The sequence below is a fragment of the Coenobita brevimanus genome, chromosome 23 (assembly GCF_032717465.1).
Source record: "Coenobita brevimanus isolate Jiangsu-jjx chromosome 23, ASM3271746v2, whole genome shotgun sequence".
NCBI classification, from domain to species: domain Eukaryota; kingdom Metazoa; phylum Arthropoda; class Malacostraca; order Decapoda; family Coenobitidae; genus Coenobita; species Coenobita brevimanus.
The window spans coordinates 1,484,212-1,504,003 of record NC_136976.1 but is presented as its reverse complement, the minus strand read 5'-3'; the positions used below and the strand labels follow the sequence as shown (position 1 = coordinate 1,504,003).

General features: G+C 40.8%; 1 protein-coding gene and 1 non-coding gene across 4 annotated transcripts; both read right to left on the bottom strand.

Moving 5' to 3' along the window:
- Nucleotides 1–1,126: 1,126 nt before the first annotated feature.
- LOC145392922 (uncharacterized) lies at nucleotides 1,127–19,302 on the bottom strand. 3 transcript variants are annotated; one of them, XM_080267203.1, is made up of 4 exons: nucleotides 19,268–19,302; nucleotides 16,274–16,401; nucleotides 9,004–9,303; nucleotides 1,127–2,260 (listed from the first exon to the last, which is right to left on the bottom strand). In XM_080267203.1, exons 2-4 carry the CDS (start codon nucleotides 16,391–16,393, stop codon nucleotides 1,472–1,474), a joined length of 1,209 nt encoding a protein of 402 aa, XP_080123329.1. In that variant the 5' UTR covers nucleotides 16,394–16,401; nucleotides 19,268–19,302; the 3' UTR covers nucleotides 1,127–1,471. The 3 variants fall into 3 exon arrangements, with proteins under 3 accessions (XP_080123329.1, XP_080123330.1, XP_080123331.1); XM_080267204.1 differs by lacking the exon at nucleotides 19,268–19,302 and adding an exon at nucleotides 19,053–19,075; XM_080267205.1 differs by lacking the exons at nucleotides 16,274–16,401; nucleotides 19,268–19,302 and adding an exon at nucleotides 12,490–12,614.
- On the bottom strand, nucleotides 18,405–18,523 carry LOC145393073 (5S ribosomal RNA). Its single transcript, XR_013896091.1, has one exon. It is a non-coding gene; the product is annotated as a 5S ribosomal RNA (ribosomal RNA).
- Nucleotides 19,303–19,792: the final 490 nt, after the last annotated feature.

Here is a 19,792-nt window from a genome sequence, read left to right as displayed (position 1 = left end):
TACAGAAACAATGATTATCAAAATGGCTTGTCTACCTTTAAAGCTGTATTATCAGTTTATCACAAATTATATTACTGGTTGTATTAAGAAAGTTGTTATATTCTGGAACACATCCTTTCCTACCAAAGATAATAATTGCTTGTATATGGCTCAAAACTCTGAATTCACAATCCACACCTTACAATACACCATCTAGAAATGGGAAGCCTACATTATACACCACGGATGAGGTTCGCTCACAAGTGTATGGCCAGTTCCCTTTTGTAACTTACATTATGATTTGCAGGAAGGTCAACAGACAACAGGAATTTTCTCATCCTTTTTCTTCTTCCAGCAAATAATAAAAATTAGTTCATGATAATTTTCTTTCTGTAATTATGACATGGAAAAGTTCTAAATTTTTCTTGTCCTTCCTTCAAAATAAATGTGATTTACAAGAGGGGGATGATGGGTAGTAAGTTTGAGAATTCCATCCCATAGTGTTTCTAAGGATGTAAACACCTTCCATATACAGAACAGCAAATTAGGGGAAACTAGCAGATCAATGGTATGGTACTAACAGAACTTGAATAGTGATTTTCTGCAATAATCTATCAGTTTAACAGAGAACAGAGCATCCAAAAGTTGGTTTAAATACTTAATTGTGCTTTGGAGAAGTTGTCCAAATTATCAAAGCTTTCTCATAAATCTAGCAATGTAAATTAGGTGAAACTGGCATATCGTACGTTCATCATCAGTAGCAATCAAAGTTTAACTGCATTTTTTTTTTTTTTTTTTAATGTGTTCGACTCTAGGCATAGGCTTCACAGCCTGCTCTCAAGGACCAGTAGTTCTCCTACATACCACACACCTCTACATGAAATACCATTAATCTTGTATTTCAACCCCTTCACTTTGATAATGTCTTTTCCACCATAAGGGATTGTAAGTATATTTGAGAACTCCACCCCAGGCTATTATACAGAGATGTTTACTGCTGTGCCACCATATGCCAAAAAAAAAAGTTCATTGGCCAGTCAATATACAAGGTGACATACAGGTTATTTATTCAGTGTCAAAACAACTGACAGCTTCGCATGTATTGTGAAAATGGTTCAGATGCTGATGTAGGACTAGAAACTCAACGTAAGATATATCTCAAGTAACGACAGTTATATTTAACTCATCTGATCTGAAAAGTTGATCTTGCAATAAATAAAACTGTCTGAAGATTACACAAATTAAATTTTAAAATGTCACCAGGCCAAAGAGGCTAAAAAAACAAAACAAACCAGCTACATGAAAAAGGACATTATTATCATAAATGGCTGCTTCTGTAACATAAGGCCAATTTTCAGGAGATAAAGCAACAAATGTACCACCCTTGAAAAGGGTAACCATCTAAAACAAAAATTACCCAATACTATGCACTTAAAACATTAAGTTTTATACAGCATAAAGCAGGGAAGGGAAGTGAGACAGTGCAGTTTAGTTATGTGCAAAAGTACTTGGCTTTTTCTTTCAAGGCAACTTCGAGGATTGCCTCAGCATCCTGCAGCTTATCTTTGGCAGCTCTTCTCCTTGCTCTGCTCAAGATACTGTATGTCAGGGCTTTGCGGTGATAATAAAGAATATGTGGCAAGATCTCTAACCGGTCATTCATAGCAGCAAGATAAAGGCAGCTCTCCCAGACGCACTTCCTGTTGCTGACATTGCTGTAATACAGATGGTAGGCTGCCTCATCGCTCGTACCACCAGCAGCCACTGCCAGTCTTACACCATCTAGGGTCTCATTATCTAATTTCTTCATGAGTGCCTTCATATCACTGCATTTTTCAGCCAAAGCAGCCTCAACCATCTCTACATCTAACTTGAGATCATTATCCAGTACAGAGATAACATGCTGCACTCTGTCCCAGTCTCTTGCTTCTACAGTTTTTGAGAGAATCTCACAAACTGAATCATTTTTATGCCTGAAATTCTGCTTCAAAAATCTACATACAACATCCCATTCACTATCTTCATAAGCTTTGATCAAAAATGGAGAGTAAATATCGGCTGACAGCATTAAATTCTTATTTAAAATACTTTTGACTGAATCCCACTGACAATTTTTCCCAGCCTCCTCCATAATAAAGGCAGCCTCTAAATGACTCAGTGAAGCAAGTGAGTTACTGATGGCCTCAACAATGCCCCAGTGTCTCTTCTTTGCAGCAGCCATGACTGGTGTCAAGTGTTCACCTTCCTTCGTCACTGCCACATTCCCCAGGTTGATGTGGCACTAAAAAACAGAAATTAGTGTTAACTATTTCTAACACAGTGCACATAAAACTGTACTATATAAACAGTGACAGCAAGTGGGTTGACAGAGGGTTAGTGCTCCTCCCTCAAAAACAACTAACTAAAAATACGAACAAGAAGCCTCGGACCAGGACTGACCAAAAGATGACAACTAAGGACCGAATAAAGGACATGATACGGATGGCGACGTGGAATGTAAGGGGTGCAAATGATGAGGTGAAAGAGAAAGAGATTGTCCAGGTGCTTGAGAGTGTGAAAGTGGATGTATGTGGATTAAATGAAACTAAATGGAGAGCTGAGAGTGTGAGACAATGGAAGCATGGATGGGGTATATGTGCAAGAGTAGGTGAGACTGAGAGGATAAAAGAAGGAGTGTGTACTGTTGTGAGTAACAGAAAGGAGAATATAAGACAGTATGGATCAGTTGGCTCAAGGATTGTGTGGGTAAGACTGAAAGTTGGACTACAAATGTGGGTGATTGTGTGGGTAAGACTGAAAGTTGGACTACAAATGTGGGTGATTGTGTGCATATGTGCGCCAACGCATGATCATGCAAGCTGAGTGTGAGAAGAGTTCTGGACAAATGTGGAAGTGTGCATGGAAAAGTTTGAAAGGAATGAGAAAGTGTTTTTGATTGGTGATATGAATGGTAAAGTAAGGAATGTGAAGGTAGATGGAGTAGTTGGTGGGTGAGGTGTGCCTGCTGAGATAAATGAGAATGGTAGTGCTTTGGTGGACATTTGTGCTGGGAGGGGGTTGGTGATAGCCAATACCCTCTTCAGGTACAAAATGACCCACAGGTACACATGGTGAGTGATGAGAAGGGTGAATGGTGAACTGAATGAAAGGAAGGCAATGATTGATTACGTGCGTGTGGATGAAAAGATGCGAAGATGTGTAATGGATGCAAGACCATATAGAGGTTGGGGGAGTGGACTTTCTGACCACCACTTGGTGGTGGTCAGAATCAAGGTCCGAGTAAAATGGAGAAATAGAAGAAGGGAAGGACAGGAGGAAGGAGTAGATGCAAGGAGAGTGGAAAGGTTACAAGAGGATGAGAAAAAGGCAGAATATAAGAAAGAAGTGGAGGAACGATTGGGTAAATATGAACTGGAGCAGATGGGGGATGTGGAAGGTGTGTGCAAAATATTCACAGAAGAAATATGTGCAGCATGTGAGGTGGTGTGTGGGGTGAAGAGAGGACGAAAGGGGGTGCAAGGAACAGCATGATGGAATGAAGAGGTGAGACAGGCTGTGGCACAAAAGAATAAAGCATATAATGAATGAATGAGAAATAGGGGCATGGAAGAAGTTGAGAGACGGAAGACACAGTTATATGTAGAAAGGTAGAGCGAGGTGAAAAGATTAGTAAGAGAGAGTAAGAAGAGAGTGGATGAGGAATTTGGGAGGAATCTGAGTGTCAAGTGGAGGGAATGTAAGAAAATGTTCTGGAAAGAGGTAAAGCGAGTCAGACAGGATGGCAATGAAGTTAGTAGGGGAGTGAAAGATAAAAATGGTAAATTACTAGTTGAGAAGGGAGAAAAAGTGAGCAGATGGAGAGAACACTTTAATGAATTGTTGAACACAGAGAATGAAAGTAATGTGAGTATAAGTGGCTGGGGAATGGCTGGGAGAAGGAGGGAGGTAAGAAGACAGGAAGAAATCAGTAGGATGGAAGTTGTGGAAGCAATGAAGAAAGTCAAAATGGGGAAAGCCCCAGGAACTGATGGAGTGTGTGGTGAAATGCTGAAGCATGGGGGAGAGATAGTAGTAGAATGGATGTGGAAGATGTGCAGATTGGCCTGGGAGGAAGGTAGAGTCCCAGAGGATTGGAAATCAGGTATAATTATGCCCTTGTACAAAGGGAAAGAGGAAAAAGAAGTGTGTGGTAATCATGAGGGCATCTGTCTACTCAGTGTAATAGGAAGTGTATATGATAGGATACTTATTGACAGAGTTGGGTAAATAACAGGGGAATTAGTTGGAGAAGAACAGGGAGGCTTTAGGATGGGAAGAGGTTGTGTAGATCAGATATTCATTCTTGGATCTTTAGTGGAAAAGTTTCTGGAGAAGGGAAAGAAGTTGTATGCAGCCTTCATGGATTTGGGGAAAACATTTGACAGGGTGGATACACAAGGATTGTGGAAAGTATTAAGAATATATGGAGTAGATGGAAAGTTGTTGAACGCTGTGAAGAGTACGTATGAGGGTGCTAAGGCTGCAGTGCGTGTGGATAGTGAACTGAGTGAGTTTTTCTATCTGAAGGTTGGGTTGAAACAGGGATGTGTCATGTCTCCATGGCTGTTCAATCTATATATGGATGGGGTTGTAAAAGAGATACAAGGTAGGGCAGTGGATGTTGGAGTGGCCATTACGAGACAGGGCAATGTTTGGAAACTCCCTGTACTGTTGTTTGCAGATGATACTGCGTTGTTTAGTGAAGACGAAGCGGAGCTGTAAGGCTTGGTGGATGAGTTTGGGAGAGTGTGTAAGAAACGGAATCTAAAGGTGAATGTAGTGAATGTAGGGAAGAGTAAAGTTATGGTCTTCGAGAGAGGTTAAGTCAGTGAATGTACAGTGATGTTGGATGATAAATGGAAAATGTGAGTACATTTAAGTGCTTGGGTAGTGTGATGAGTAAGGATGGAAGTTTGGAGGGTGAAGTGCTTGAAAGGGAACAACAAGGAAGAAAGGTTGCTTGTTCCTTGAATGCAGTGATAAGAAACAGGGAAGTGAGTATGGAAGTGACATACTCACAGTATGACAGTATTGTGATACTAACTCTCACGTATAAAATGAAGCTTGGAAGTTGTTGGAGGGACACAAGTCAAGAGTGAGAGCAGTGGAAATGAGTTGTTTGAGAGGAGCCTGTGGAGCCACATTGAGAGAGAGACTGACAAATGAGGACGTGAAGGAGCGTTGTGGTGTGGATGTGGATGTGATAGGAAGCGTTAAGAGAAAAACATTCATGTGGCTTGGCCATGTGGAGAGGATGGAGAGTGAGAGACTGACGAGAAGAGTGTATGTGAGTGAGGTGGAGGGGGAGAGAGGGAGGGGATGGCCAAGGATGAGATGGAGGGATGGAGTGGAGAGGTATATGAGAGGGGTGTGTGAACTGGTAGCAGGGCAGTGAAATGGCAGGGGACAGGGTGACGTAGAGGCGATTTGTTTGTGGCCACTCTGTATGGGATTAATGTGTCTGGGAATATATATATATAGATATATATATATATATATATATATATATATATATATATATATATATATCAAATCAAATACACTAATCACTACAAATATTATCATATTCTGTTTCTCCTGGCCACTATTAAAATGAAAATTGGGCATTGTTGATTGAAAAGGATGTAAAAAAAAACTGCTGACGTTGGTTGTTGCTGTACTGAGTTATCCTGGTGTGTCAGGTAGAGCAGACCCATCTACTGGAGGGCCATACCATGCAGTGAACCAATATTTCCTTGCTGTAGTTGGCACCTCACCACAGCATAACATGGGAAAGAGTGTGGTTTTATTCCTGGCTGGATGCTGCATTTGTGTTTCCACCCAGCTAATGGGGATACCATAGTGGAATCCACATCACCCTGCTATTTGGCTATGTGGTTACCACTCAGCCTTGTATATGGTTCCCTGGGTTGCAAGAAAAAGTTGAGCTTGTCACTCTGTGTAGTCACTTGAAGTGGAAAGAAAAGTACTATACAGTAATAAGTGGTGACCACATAGATGACAGAAAAGAGGAAGAGGAGAGCAAACACAGAAAAGGAATGATTAAAGTGAGGGGCGTATGCAGCACTACATCAAGTGAGTGGATGATGGGTGCCCCAAACTACCACCACTGCCAGCATTACAGTGAAATATGACTATTCAGTACATTGCTGAATGAAGGATACCTGTAGTTTTGACTTATTACACTAAAAAGATTGTGGCAGCACAAGAACACAAGGCAGCTAAGCTTAACACAGTCAGGTAAATTTTTCTTGTAGCTACTGTTTTTATTTAGCCTACATTACAGTACTTCAAGGTAATGATCACTACTATGCATTAGTGTAATTAACTTACACCACAATTTGTAGAACTACCTAATGGGTGGTAGTAGTAGTAGTAAGAGGAGCAGTAGCATTAATAATAATAAAATTTGTTGCTCATGTAATGCCACTCAGGGATGAGTGAGGCTGGTCACTCTCATCTTAAATGTCAGGACCAACTTGCCTAGCCCCGGGCTCCTATGCTCCTCAATGGGCAACACAGGATTGGATGATGGATGAATACTAATACTAATAATAAGTCACCATCCATCCATCCATCCATCATCCAATCCTACCTTGCCCAATGAGGAGTGTAGGAGCCCAGGGCTAGGCAAGTTGGTCCTGATAATTTCTCAAAAGCACCAGTTCTTCCAAACGAATTTCCTAGTGTTCAAAACGTACGCACCTCAAAAAATATTACTCATAAACAATACAAAGTTCATTGGCAAAAGTGGTAATATACATGATACATACAGGCTGAAAAATATATACAGTAGTACTAAAAGAAAAAAATGCCCAACTTGGAGGAATAAATGTGTTACTAAAAAAAAAAAAAAAAAAAAAAAAAAAAAAAAAAAAATCCATCATCCAATCCTATGTTGCCCCATGAAGAGTGTAACAGCCTCCGGCTAAGCAAATTGGTCCTGACATTTAAGATGAGAGCGACCAGCCTCACTCATCCCTGAGTGGCATTATGTGAGCAATAAAACCCCAACCACCCCTTGGATATAAACCTACACAGGCTCAATCCGATTGGGGCGCCCAACCATCAGGTGCCATAATCTGGTTATATGGTTACCACCCAGCATAGTAAATGGTTACCTGGTGTACAGGAAACCATTTGGCTTGTCACTCGGTGTAGAGTCACTCACAGGCAGAAGGAAGAGGAAAGAACGATGGAAAGAGACAGAAAAGGGAGTGCAAAGTCACCCGTAGACAGAAGGAAGAGGAATGAATGAAGGAAAGAAAGACAGAAGAGGAAGAAAGGAAGAGAGGCAAGGGCAGACACCCAAAGCTGCACTACATTGAGTGTGTAGATGGTGAGCACCCCAGTAAAAAAAAAAAAAAAAAAAAAAAAAAAAAAAAACAGCAGCAAGATAGGCCTCACTGAATGTCAGAGATGAATTCCAAATATCACAATTTTTCCACTTACATCCCTCATTACATGTTCTACACCTTACTTTCAACTGCTTAATCTCAATAATATATCACTTTCTTCTCTTTCTCACTGCCATACTTGCTTACACTATCCCAAACAAACCCTCATTGTGAAAGACTCCATCTGAGCCCCGTGTGAGGCTACAACCACCTATCTCTTTCAAAAAAGCCGCTGAAGCCTGCTAACCACTGTCTCTCTCACATATGTCTCCCTTCCACTCACCCTTAACTGCCGCTCTCCCTCACTTAGCAAGCCTACCTCTCCCTACCCATCCGATCCACCTACTCTTAAGGATGAGTGGGTGCCCCGGGATATTTAGCTGTCCCCACGGGGATGACGACTTGGACTAGACAAGACCAGATTTACTGTCTAAAGTACAGAAAAATATGTCTATTGCTGGTATTACTCAGCTGTTCTTTAATCAATATATCTTTTCATTTGAAATGTTTTAATATGCAGGTACAGTATATATGTTGCAGGGAATCTGTGTAACCAGTGATTTCATGAAATCCCTAGGGAATTCGAGAAATGAGTTTTAGGATGGGTTAATTAAGGTTAGGTTAAATTAGGCTGCAGTTGGATAAGGCTAGGATAATCTAAGTTAAGTTCAGGTTAGGTTAGTTACATTAGGTTAATTCTGATGAACACATAACTTGGCATTCATAGAAATTAATCTAACCTGACTAATCTAGCCTAACCTAATCTAAGCTTAACCTAGAGTATCACAGCCTAAATTGACCTAACCTTAATTAACCCATCCTAATTTAAACTCACTTCATGAATTCCCTAGGGATTTCATGAAACCACTGGTTAAACAGAGTCCTATAACATATATTGTACATGTGTGATTTTTTCTCAAAAAATGCTATCTGTACAAGAGTGGGAAAAGTGAATTCTGTGTACAGTGCTTAGGTCCTGGGGTTGGTAGAGTCCTAAAATGCATCTCCATTGAACCCATGTTGTAATGTGCTCGCTATACTTGTATGCTCATTCAATATCTGATCAGTTTTCTAGCTACGAACCTGACTGTATAACGAGGGATGTCTGCAATTGGTACAGTATTGTAAAACAGGAGTAACCGGAAAATCTACTTTACACTTAGCAATGGAGTTTTAATGGATAAATATTTTGTAATCAATTAGGGACACTATTAAAAGAATAAATTATGACAACTCTTAGTGATGTACGGTAGTGGCTCCCGGCTCATATGACATGTAGGGAACTGGTCACTTCAGCTGGATGCTCCCAGAGATCTTTCATTGAAGTTATGTTGAAGGATTATTTGTGCCGTGAGAGTGAGCTGCAAGAGGTTTAGTGTGTTGTGAGGGGCTGCATTACAGTAAGGGCACAGTGGACTGAGGTATGTGTGTTGTGAAGCATTAAATTACAGTGATGACACTGTGGATGTTCATTAGTTGTATGCAATATTCTGGGCTAGTAATAAACATGGAAGGATGATGAGCACACAACAGGTGGCATATACTGTAACATGGATTTTGGGTCAGGATTGGTGAGAAGATTGCATACCTTAGTGTTGGAACTGAGGAGGATCCTTACACACTCCTCATGTCCATGGTAAGCAGCAAGCCACAGAGGTGTACACTCCCTCACATACTCCAGGTGATGGCGAGTATTTAAGTGGATACTGGGAAGTGTGGCCAGGAATTCTACCACTTCGTACTGGCCATGGATACAGGCGGCTGCCAGGAGGGTGAGGCCTTCTGGGACATCTTTTTCTTCCAGGGTTACAGCATTGACATCACCACCATCATTGAGATATGACCTCACCTCCTTTCTCAGACCATGAATGGCTGCTTCACATGGAGCCTATCAGCATAAAACAAGTTCTTTAATATTTACTGAAACCTTCCTGCTGTACCTATATTTCCCTGCAATGAGTAAATAATAATGGTTTAAACAAATCTGTCTTGCATACATAACAAAACAGGGATCCATAAATATCAGTAATGTGATTTAGTGATAATTTTTCAACATTCTTTTTAGTTTAGTGACAAGCAGAAATTTGTCCTAATCAAAGCTAGCTTAAAAGGATATATTTTTTCAACACTTACTGAACAGTGACAAAATATGCCTCAGCTGATAGCTAAATTAGCTAAACAAAGAACATTGTGTTGCTATCTCTTATTACTTATCCAAAGTAGCCACCATGGGCAGAACCAAGTATTTGCTACTCTGCACTAGCTACCCACACCATCTACCACATATGCTATGCTATGCTCTGCAATCTCTTCACTTACCTTCTTGTATATACAGTATTAAAAAATGATAAGAAAAAAAAGTGCTAACTGTACTCTTTTCACCTTAACTTGGCCCAGATTTTCATCTTTTTGCAACCTGTCTGATGCTGCTGTAGCAGAATAAAACAGTACTATGGCTCTATGTTCTTTTCCAGACCACTTTTTAATGACTAGCAAAATTTTCTACAGTAAGGCACCTGGTTTTGCACCTAACAGGGACCATGAAAAGTGCCGTCAAAGTTGGTGCACTGACCTTATGGGAAATAAGCTAAGAGGGACTGGGCTCATAAGAAAACTCACCCCCAAGTGTATTTCCTACTTTAAATACATCCTAAGTTACCTGAAATGTTACTAACACATTAACTCATAAAACATTAACAATATAAATATAAAAACAACATAAAATATACTTAAATACAGTATGTATTAGGAATATTACTTACATGTGTAACACACCCACTCCCTCTATTCAAACATAACACTCACCAGAAAAACCTGAGTGAAGGGCTTAATGGACTTGATGCTCAGAGGTATCTGAGGCTTTGAGTTGGGCTAGTGTGCCCCACCACACTCTCCATCACCACCACTCCTTTCTTGTTGCGCCCTTTGACGCAGCACATTCACTCTGTTATGCTTCTCCCCTGAATCACCTTCCTAAATTTCTGCCACAGGATTATTTTTTAACTTGTCATTATACAGTACTTGCATTTTTCACCCCCTTGTGGTAGTCATGCTTGGTCTTCCCTTTACCACCTGCTGTTCCAGGTTCATGCTTTCTTACACCATTTCCACCATCACTCAGTCCATCAATTACTGATCAAGGAGGCGAGAGTGTAACAATGAACTTGGGGACACACTGAAAATATGCGGGAAACAGGCCGAATCTGAGTGCTGGTGCTGCCATCGCCGTGGCATGAATCTGAAACTTGTGCTGCTGGAGGGCGCGAAAGTGCATTTTTTAGTTGTGAACGTGCAATCATGAGAATATTTGATATTGTGTGTGTGTGTGTGTGTGTGTGTGTGTGTCTGACTCTGGGCATAGGCTTCACAGCCTGTTCCCAAGGTCCAGCAGCCCTCCTACATACCATACACCTCTATATGTCATCACTTCGGTGCTAACACCCACCGTCCATATTGAATACATGCTAGGGCTGTCTCACACAGGAATGGTGTAGTGGTATTAGCGGGAGTATTTTTATGACATGTCGGCGGGTCATATGGTAGATAAGTAAAGTCTGATTTTATGAAATTCAAATCCTTAAACTGTTCCCTGCCCCAGCAGTGATTTGAACCTAGGTCCAGTAGAACTGCAGGCCACCTCTCTACCGACTGGGCTACAACCAAAAAGCGATTTCGCCAATCTGGATGCCATGAAACCTGGTTCCTTACTGCAGTGTTATAATATTGCTGTAACTCCATATTTGTGAAGCACAGATGGCAATTTTAGGCCAAGTTAGAGTTCAAGCAGTACAGTATAACTTATGTTCTTGCTAGTCTGACATTAAACTGGGCCACCGATGCTGTTATGTACTGTACCAACATCCTTTGTTAAGTTCAGTGTGAGCCTGTAGAGATATTTTTGTCATTTGTGATAATCAAGATTATGATTTTTCAAGAAGTAAGTATCCAGCCAAGCCACTGCCTCTTTTGGGAAGCCAAAGATCCCTTGTAAGTCTCTGACACTGGATGGATGCATGACATTATCTTGACCTGAATATGGTGAAAGTTCAATCAACTTTAAACTGTCTTACAGGACTGGACTGTATTTAATTTGTTTTGCGTATGCTGGTTTTGTTCATGATAATTTTGTACCTACAGCAGTATTTGAAAAATGTCTAAATCAACAACACATCTCCATTTAACCAGTGTTATAATGTACTCGTTTACTTTAAGGGATTCCAATAATGCAATCCACTCATTAAACTAGGGAATAATTAACTAACAGCAGGGGTTCTAAACCTTTCTTTACCTGAAATCCCCTTAAAGTGCCTTTGATCCACCATCCCCCCCTGATAAATGAACTGCCTGAAAATCATATCACCATCCCATCATACTTCTACTGAAACACCAACGGAAGGGAAGGATTCAGATTTAGGTTTAAGAAAACACAGAAGTGGAAATATCACCACAGAACCCAGTACAATGGGCCAAACATTCACCATAATTTTTACCTTATTCCTGCTATCTTGTTTCCTTTATAAAGGCTCTAACGTGGTTGCAAGTATAGTATTGGCCTTGGTCACCTAATGGCAGGTCTTCATGCTGTTTGATCTCTGGCAGCCTCCCTATTCAGTCCCTCCTCCCTGAGGTCACACACAATGACCTTGTCCCAGGTATTTTTCAGTCTGCTTCTTGCAACCCTACCTGTACTGTTCACACTTCTCACTTTCTGCACCAAACTGTCATTCCCCATACTTTCCACAGATGATTTTAATTAACCCAGAGCAAGAACTAGTAATGATGGGGCTACTGAAGTCAGTATCTAACCCCTTTAGATCGATAAAGCTTTCCAGAGCCCAACAGAATAATCTGGAGGCAGTAAGAATCGAATATAAAATACTGTACAATATTGGACTGAAAGGGTTAAGCCTTCAAAATTCATTACTTCACATCACAGGAAAGCCATCCATGTATTTCATTTTATTATAAAAAATTTTTGAATTCATGTCACAAACATTTGTGGAAACAGCAGTTCCTTCAAATACCTTTTTCCATGCACCTCACTTATTATACAAATCAGTACTGTATACAATACCTTTAACAGCATTGTATTCATGCCTATTCTCTCTACAAGATGACAGTGCTAGAGAGGGATCCTTCACATGAAGGCACTGATATGACTGCATGGTTCTGATGCAGGGCTAATATGCCCTTCAGCCTCCTCCAATTCCCCTTAAAAGATGATGGTGGACTGTAGGGAAAAGGCAGCTTCAGCCTGCAGTCTGCCAAGTTTACTTTCAAATGAGTTTTGCACCAAATCACCACCAATGTAGTCATGCCCAATGTCTCTGAAAATACCTATCATCTAAAGCACACTTTCTTCCACCCTTTCATTGCCAAAGTTTCTTACTCCACAAGGTTTATAAATGACAATTCATTACCATGCCAAACTAAAGCAACATATACCATTCCTTAAGAGTCCCACATCTGCTATTCTCTAAACTATCCAAACTCATGCCTCATCAGTCTCATATCGATATATTAATGTTGGAACTAACATACCTTCATGCAGTCCTCCAGAAACCTTAGTACTCAGATCTCTGTTTCATATCAAGGCCTTTATAGCATTAGAAGCTCACCTAACCAAACTATTATCCTCCCCACACTTCTTTAACCCATAAAACTCTATTATCACAGCACTGAGATACTTAAAACCTTCCATCAGTTCAAATACTGGGACATTATTATTAAATTCACATGCACAACACTTGTTTTATCACTCTCAATCTAACCAACCACCTCCTCAATCTTATTTATGGCACATTTACTATCAGACCTTGTTGTTCACAAACATCCATACAACTCCGCATCAATCTGTACCAGTCACTTTCACTATTAAAAAGCAGCACAATATAACCTGCATACATAATCTAACTATCTATCTATCTATTGCCAGACGCCTCAATCCCGTTTGGGCTGGCCAGAAACAAATCGCCTCCAAGTCGCCCTGTCCCTTGCCATTTCACTGCCCTGCTCCCAACTCACACCCCCCTCTCTCATATACCTCTCCACCCCATCCCTCCATCTCATCCTCGGCCTCCCCCTCCCTCTTCCCCCCTCCACCTCATTCACATACACTCTCTTCATCAGTCTTTCACCCTCCATCCTCTCCACATGGCCAAACCACCTCAGTGTGTTCCTTATAATGCTTCCTATCACATCCACATCAACACCACAATGCTTCTTTATATCCTCATTCGTCAGCCTGTCTCTCCATGTGACTCCACAAGCTCCTCTTAAATAACTCATTTCCACTGCTCTCACTCTGCATACATAAAATTTTAGATATTTCATTCCTCACCAGCTTCAATCCCCTTTAACTTCCCTCTAACCTCATCCATACTCTGTATACTGAACAACTATTGAGGAATTACACAACTTTGCCTTACCGCAATACTATTCTGAACTTCCTTAAACATGCTTCTACCTCTACACTTGCCTTGACATGAACATAAATACCCTATTATCATTCCCTTCCATCCATGTTGTTGTTGTTTTGACTCTAGGCTTATCTGGATGTGAATCTGGTAGACTGTAGGATGAAGCTGCCCTTCTCCTGCAGTCCACCATCCTCCTTCAAGGGTACAGGAAGACAGGTCAGAAACATTTGCATAACCAGGCAGGAGCTGCTTGGTTATACTGGTGCCACCACAGGATGACATCTCTCTACAGCATCAAACATATACAGAACAAACTCAAATTCGAAATGCTTGGTTCCAAAGGCTTTACAGAAAATGGAACATTTTGGAAAGTGGAATTATAATAAGTATGAGAAAATCATGTAATAAATACTTTAGAGCCCTGTTAAGAGTAATTATAATGAAGTACCTTGCACTGGTAATTTATTATCTGCTCTTATACAGTACTGTACATGTCCACAAATGAATTTCTGCCCTCAAATATGCAATGGCTGTGAGAAGATATGGAATATCAACATCTCTTTACTGCATGAAAAATAATTTTGGAAAGTGGAGGCTTCTGGAACTCAAATATTTGGATTTAGGAGTTTGTACTGTAATATATACATTAAGTAAAATCTTCCACATTTCCTTCCTGCTCAGTGTTACGGTTTCTGTTTTTCACTGCATATTCCACACATACCAATACCTTGCATTCCCCACATGATCTCTCTCTTTATCTCCCAAAAGGCAAATACAGAATCTGATCTAAACAACCTTTGGAAGTGGAGAGATGGAATGGGATACAAGCGCTTGAGAGTAAATGCAGATAAAACAAATGTGATGATATCTAGGGCTGGTGGTGGTACTGTTAAAGCAGAGGGAGTATAACCACATGCAGTTTATCACAAAGGTGTGGGAAGTAACTCCATCTCGTGCAGTGTTCGTGGTAAGTTGGTGCAAAGAAGATGTAGTGGTATTGGAGGTAGGCTGTGGAGTAATGCTGATTTCATGTATGCAGTGTGTAGCAGTGGGGAGCATGCAGAGACTGAGAAGTTGGAAAGGACTGACCTTGCTGGAGAGTCTTTAAGTGTGTGGAGGAATTCTGTTATTTGGGGAACATGTTATGTGCTAGAGGTGGGACTGGAGATAGCTTTGTAACTAGGGTAAGATGGAGTGGAGGAAGTTCAGGGAGCTATTGTCTCTCCTGACAGAGTGCACCCTCCTTCCATGCTTAAGAGTCCTTGTATGCAGCATGTGTTAGGAATGTAATTCTGTACAGTAGTGAGACCTGGACAGTAAAGAAAAGGATATTCACAGTCTCAAATGCACAGAGATGATGATGATTAGATGGATGTGTAGTATATCCTTGAATGACTGGCCTGGGGGGAGGGGGTTGGATTGCAAATGAAGAGTTAAGGATGGGACTTGAATATATTACTGCTGTGATGAAATGGGGTAGACTGAGATAGTCTGAGACTCTGGAGAGGTTGGAAGATGACAATCAGGTAAGGAAGTTGAGAGGTGTGAATGCTGAAGGTGGGGCTGTAAAAGTCAGACTGAAAAAGACCTGGGACAAAGAGTGTGACCTCAGGGATATTGGATTGAATAGGGAGGCTGTCAGAGATACAGCAGCGTGGAGAGCTGCCATTATGTGATCAAGGACAACACACGCAAACATGCTGGAGCCTTTATAAACAACATGATGAGAACAAATTTAGAAAATGTGGAAGCAGGTGAAAAATGCAAGTAAAAACTATGAGAAAATAGCTTACTGCAAATATCAGAAAAAAGAAAAATACTTTGGAATGACATATTATTCACTAAAAATTATCACCAGAAAACCACAAACGGTACTGAATATACGCAATATGTACGTGATGCTGGCAAATATGAAACAGAGCACCAATAATTATAAATGAGAACACAGGAATAAAATTACAACATTCATTTGCCCAACACTTAAATATACAGCAATACTGAACCTGGAACTTAAAGGGAAAAAAAAAGTGCAAAAAGCAGCCACAAGACAGTGTGAATAAAATTATAACGACAGGCTGAAAGGCTCGACTTACTTTTCCTGGAAGACAGAAAAACGAAAATGAGGAGATACATTGTGGTAATGTTGTAAGAGTGTGTAACAAGAGAGACTACATACTGACACTGAAGTCAACACAACTGGTAAAAACATAAAGAGGTTATAAAGATATTGTATAAAGAAATAATAAATTTCCAGTGAAGACAACACACTCATGGAGCACAAATTTACAAAGCAGTGCATGCCAAATCCATTCATAATCTTAATTATACATACGGTATATGATAAAAGAGTTAATGAAGACATGGGAATACAAGCTTAACTCAGTCCTGTAAAAATACCAGTGACTAAGAACACACTATATCATTATACTAAATACCTACATATGGCAGTAGTTCCTTCAAGTTTCGAGGGCAGCTGCATGGTATCTTACTCATCGTGGGGATGAATTCTACTCTTGTGTTTCTCTTTCTTCTATTGTATCCTCTTGATGTCCTTCCCATTAATGGTCCTGGTAAATCAGATAAAAGGGTTACAATAACTTAATACACTATACAGTATACCACAGTGCCAAATTTATTTGTGTTGAATTTTCAAGTGACGACCATCATTCACTCCCATCCATCCATCCATTGCCAGACGCCATGTATCCCAGACGGGGTGGCCAATGGCTTAGAGTTAATTATTTTACAGGGAGGGGCACTAATCCTCCACCAACCCCACTTGACACGTAGGGATGCCAACAGCATCTGGTGTTCCCAGGCAGTCACCCATCCAAGTACTAACCAGACCCAACGTTGCTTTCACTTGATGCAATGCTGTCTACTTCCTTCTTCACCTTTTATCATTCTTTTTCAGTGTCTGCCCTCCTCTCCCTATTTCTTCCATCTTTCCTGTCACTTTTTATTACTCTTCTCTCCTTTTCAGGTGGTTTTACACTGAGTGACAAGTCTAATGGTTTCCTGTAAGCCAGGAAACCATTTACAATGCTGGGTGGTAACCATATAACCAACCTATACCTGTTCCCTGCATGTCAACAAATGGGTTGGCAGAGGGTTAGTGCCCTTCCTCATGATACAACTAGCTAACTCAAAGATAACGGACACCACTTACAGCATTATGATGTTTGGCTACAGATATAAAGAATTTTCAAGTTTTCTCAGGTCTTACTCTGAAAATCAACAGTTGGCATGAATATCCAATGTTTCATTGCTGAAACTAGCTATGGTAGTTCCTGCGTGTTCACAAGGCTAAACATTAGCTCAAGTTTCCTATTATGGTATTTTTCACTCAGCATTTGCTCTGCACCTGATTTCATCATTCATTCATCACTTAATCCAGTGTTGCCCATTGAGAAGCAGAGAAGCCTGGGGCTAGGCAAGTTGGTCCTGACGTTTGACACTCATCCCTGAGTGGCATCACATGAGCGATATACCTCAACCACCCCTTGGATATAAACCTGCACCAGCTCAATCTGACTGGAGTGCTTTAATTACCCACTAAACCACCAGGCGCCATAATTTTGTTATGTGGATACCATCCAGCATAGTAAATAGTTTCCTAATGTACAAGAAACCATTTGGCTTATCTGACAGTGTAGAGTCACCCACAGACAAGGAAGAGGAAAGAATGAAGGAAGGAAAGACAGAAGTGGAAGGAGGGAAAGAAGGAAGAGAGGAAAAGGCAGGCACCCAAGAGCAGTACTACATCAAGTGAGTGGATGGTGAGTGCCCCAACCTGATTTCACCTCTATGAAATCCCATATTTCCCTGTTTTTCATATAATTATATACTGTGTATATATATATATATATATATATATATATATATATATATATATATATAAAGTGAACTTACAAATGCAGTACAGTATATCTCAGTTGAACTGTAGGTGCAGAGGTAAGAGGGACACCACTATGCTGGGAGGGCTGGGGAGAATATAACTGTGAGGAGAGGAATGCTGAGATTTTTTTTTTTTTTCTAATGGGAAAACCCAGAGCTAGACCTTAATAGATCACATTGCCATGCTAGGTGATGGGAAAGTGCTACCCCTCCCAGCAGGGCAGCTACCTGTGCAAGGCACAAAATCTCAACCCTTTGGTATCGAATCAAGTGCTCTACCACTGAGCCACCCTGCCCCCAATGCAGAGATTAGGATGTAAGGAGTGCATGTTTAAACAAGGATAACTGTAGGATCTCCTGCCATGTGGCCATACCTTGGACGGAGTTCCTGGTGAGAACTATGTATACACTTGAAATTGAAGGGAGCTGGGTTTCATCGACACAATCCTCATATTCATCTTGAGAGTCATAACCATATACAGTGGCTACCTTAAAAACTAACTTATTGTCCTCATTTACTTCAGCAGGGCAGATCATGATATACCAGTAGTCATCATCCATTCATTCATTGCCAGACGCCATGTATCCCAAACGGGGTGGCCAACGGCTTAGAGTTAACTGTTTTACAGGGAGGGGCACTATTCCTCCACCAACCCCACTTGACACGTAGGGATGCCAACAGCATCTGGTGTTCCCAGGCGGTCACCCATCCAAGTACTAACCAGACCCAACGTTGCTTAACTTCGCTGATCGGACGGGAAGCGGTGTACTCAACGTGGTATGGCCGTTGGCTACTTTCCCATAATCAACAATGCATTTCCATTTGACGCAATACTCCACCTCTAACCAATGCACACCAGACTGATCATAAAATCTTTAACACACAACCTAAATGACAAAATATTGGGGTGGCAAAAGAAAAACAAAAATTGCACCCCTCCCTGCTAATAACTGAGGAGGGGGACACAACTGCCCCTTGCCCCCTTAGTTTCCTCACTTCCGGCGCCCTTGCAAATAATTTTTTGGCCACTCCCACTCAAAAATCCTTTTTCCCCACAGGTTCTCCCCATTGCTAAATAGTTTGTGTGGGGCTTTTGCAAAAAAAGGCTATCTACTTCCAACAGATATGTGTCATAAGCAAATTAATCACCCAACCATCAAGAACGTAAACCTTGGGAAGGGGGAGGGGTTAAAACTAGCTGAAAGGCAGTAGACCTGTGGCTTGAATTAAATATTGTTGTAAAAGGTACAGAGTGATTATACATCAAAAGAAGGTAGTGGGTCTTCCCACACACCTTCTTCAGCCAATCAAGTTACATACAGTTAGTGATTGGACATTGGTGGGTGTGGCCACTGCGTGGTTAAACATCCAGGTGTATCCACACGCCCTCTTATACATATGTTACATTATATAAAATAGAGGCAAATGAGCGAATTGCCCACATTTTGATATAACATTGAACACAACTTAAAAGTTGATTTTAGACGACAGAAAATAAACAGAACAAAGTATTCCAAATTCGGAACAGGAAGAACTCGCCTAACAACTGCCAATACGTGTTTACATACGGTCTCTCCAAGATTCCAAGGTCGATGGAGCAGTGGTGCCAAGTGTGACTGATGAGAATGCGCGTTAAACCTGTAAAATTTGCTAAACGTTAGCACTCACTTCCCACACAATATTCGTATGTTGCCAAATAAATTACTTAGCACATGCACTCTTCCTCTTCCGTCCCCATAGGCATAGGCTAATGAGGAACTTTGGGCCAGTTTTTGATACTGATGATAGTGACTGATTATGATGTTAATGAAAACTTGGTTCGTTATAACTTCATATTTTTCACCACACCACTGTTCACTGAGCTACTTTAATCAAGCAGCCGACAAATGATCTAAAGTTGAAAATACAGCATGTTTAGGCACTACCGTCGTTATCGTCCCCCCGACCTCACTTGGTTTATTATTGTCATTAACCTGATTGATGGAAATGTTTGTTGTGAAAATTTACAGGGTTTGGGAGTATACACATACTGTACCATAAAAAGGTGGTGGTCGGTCGTG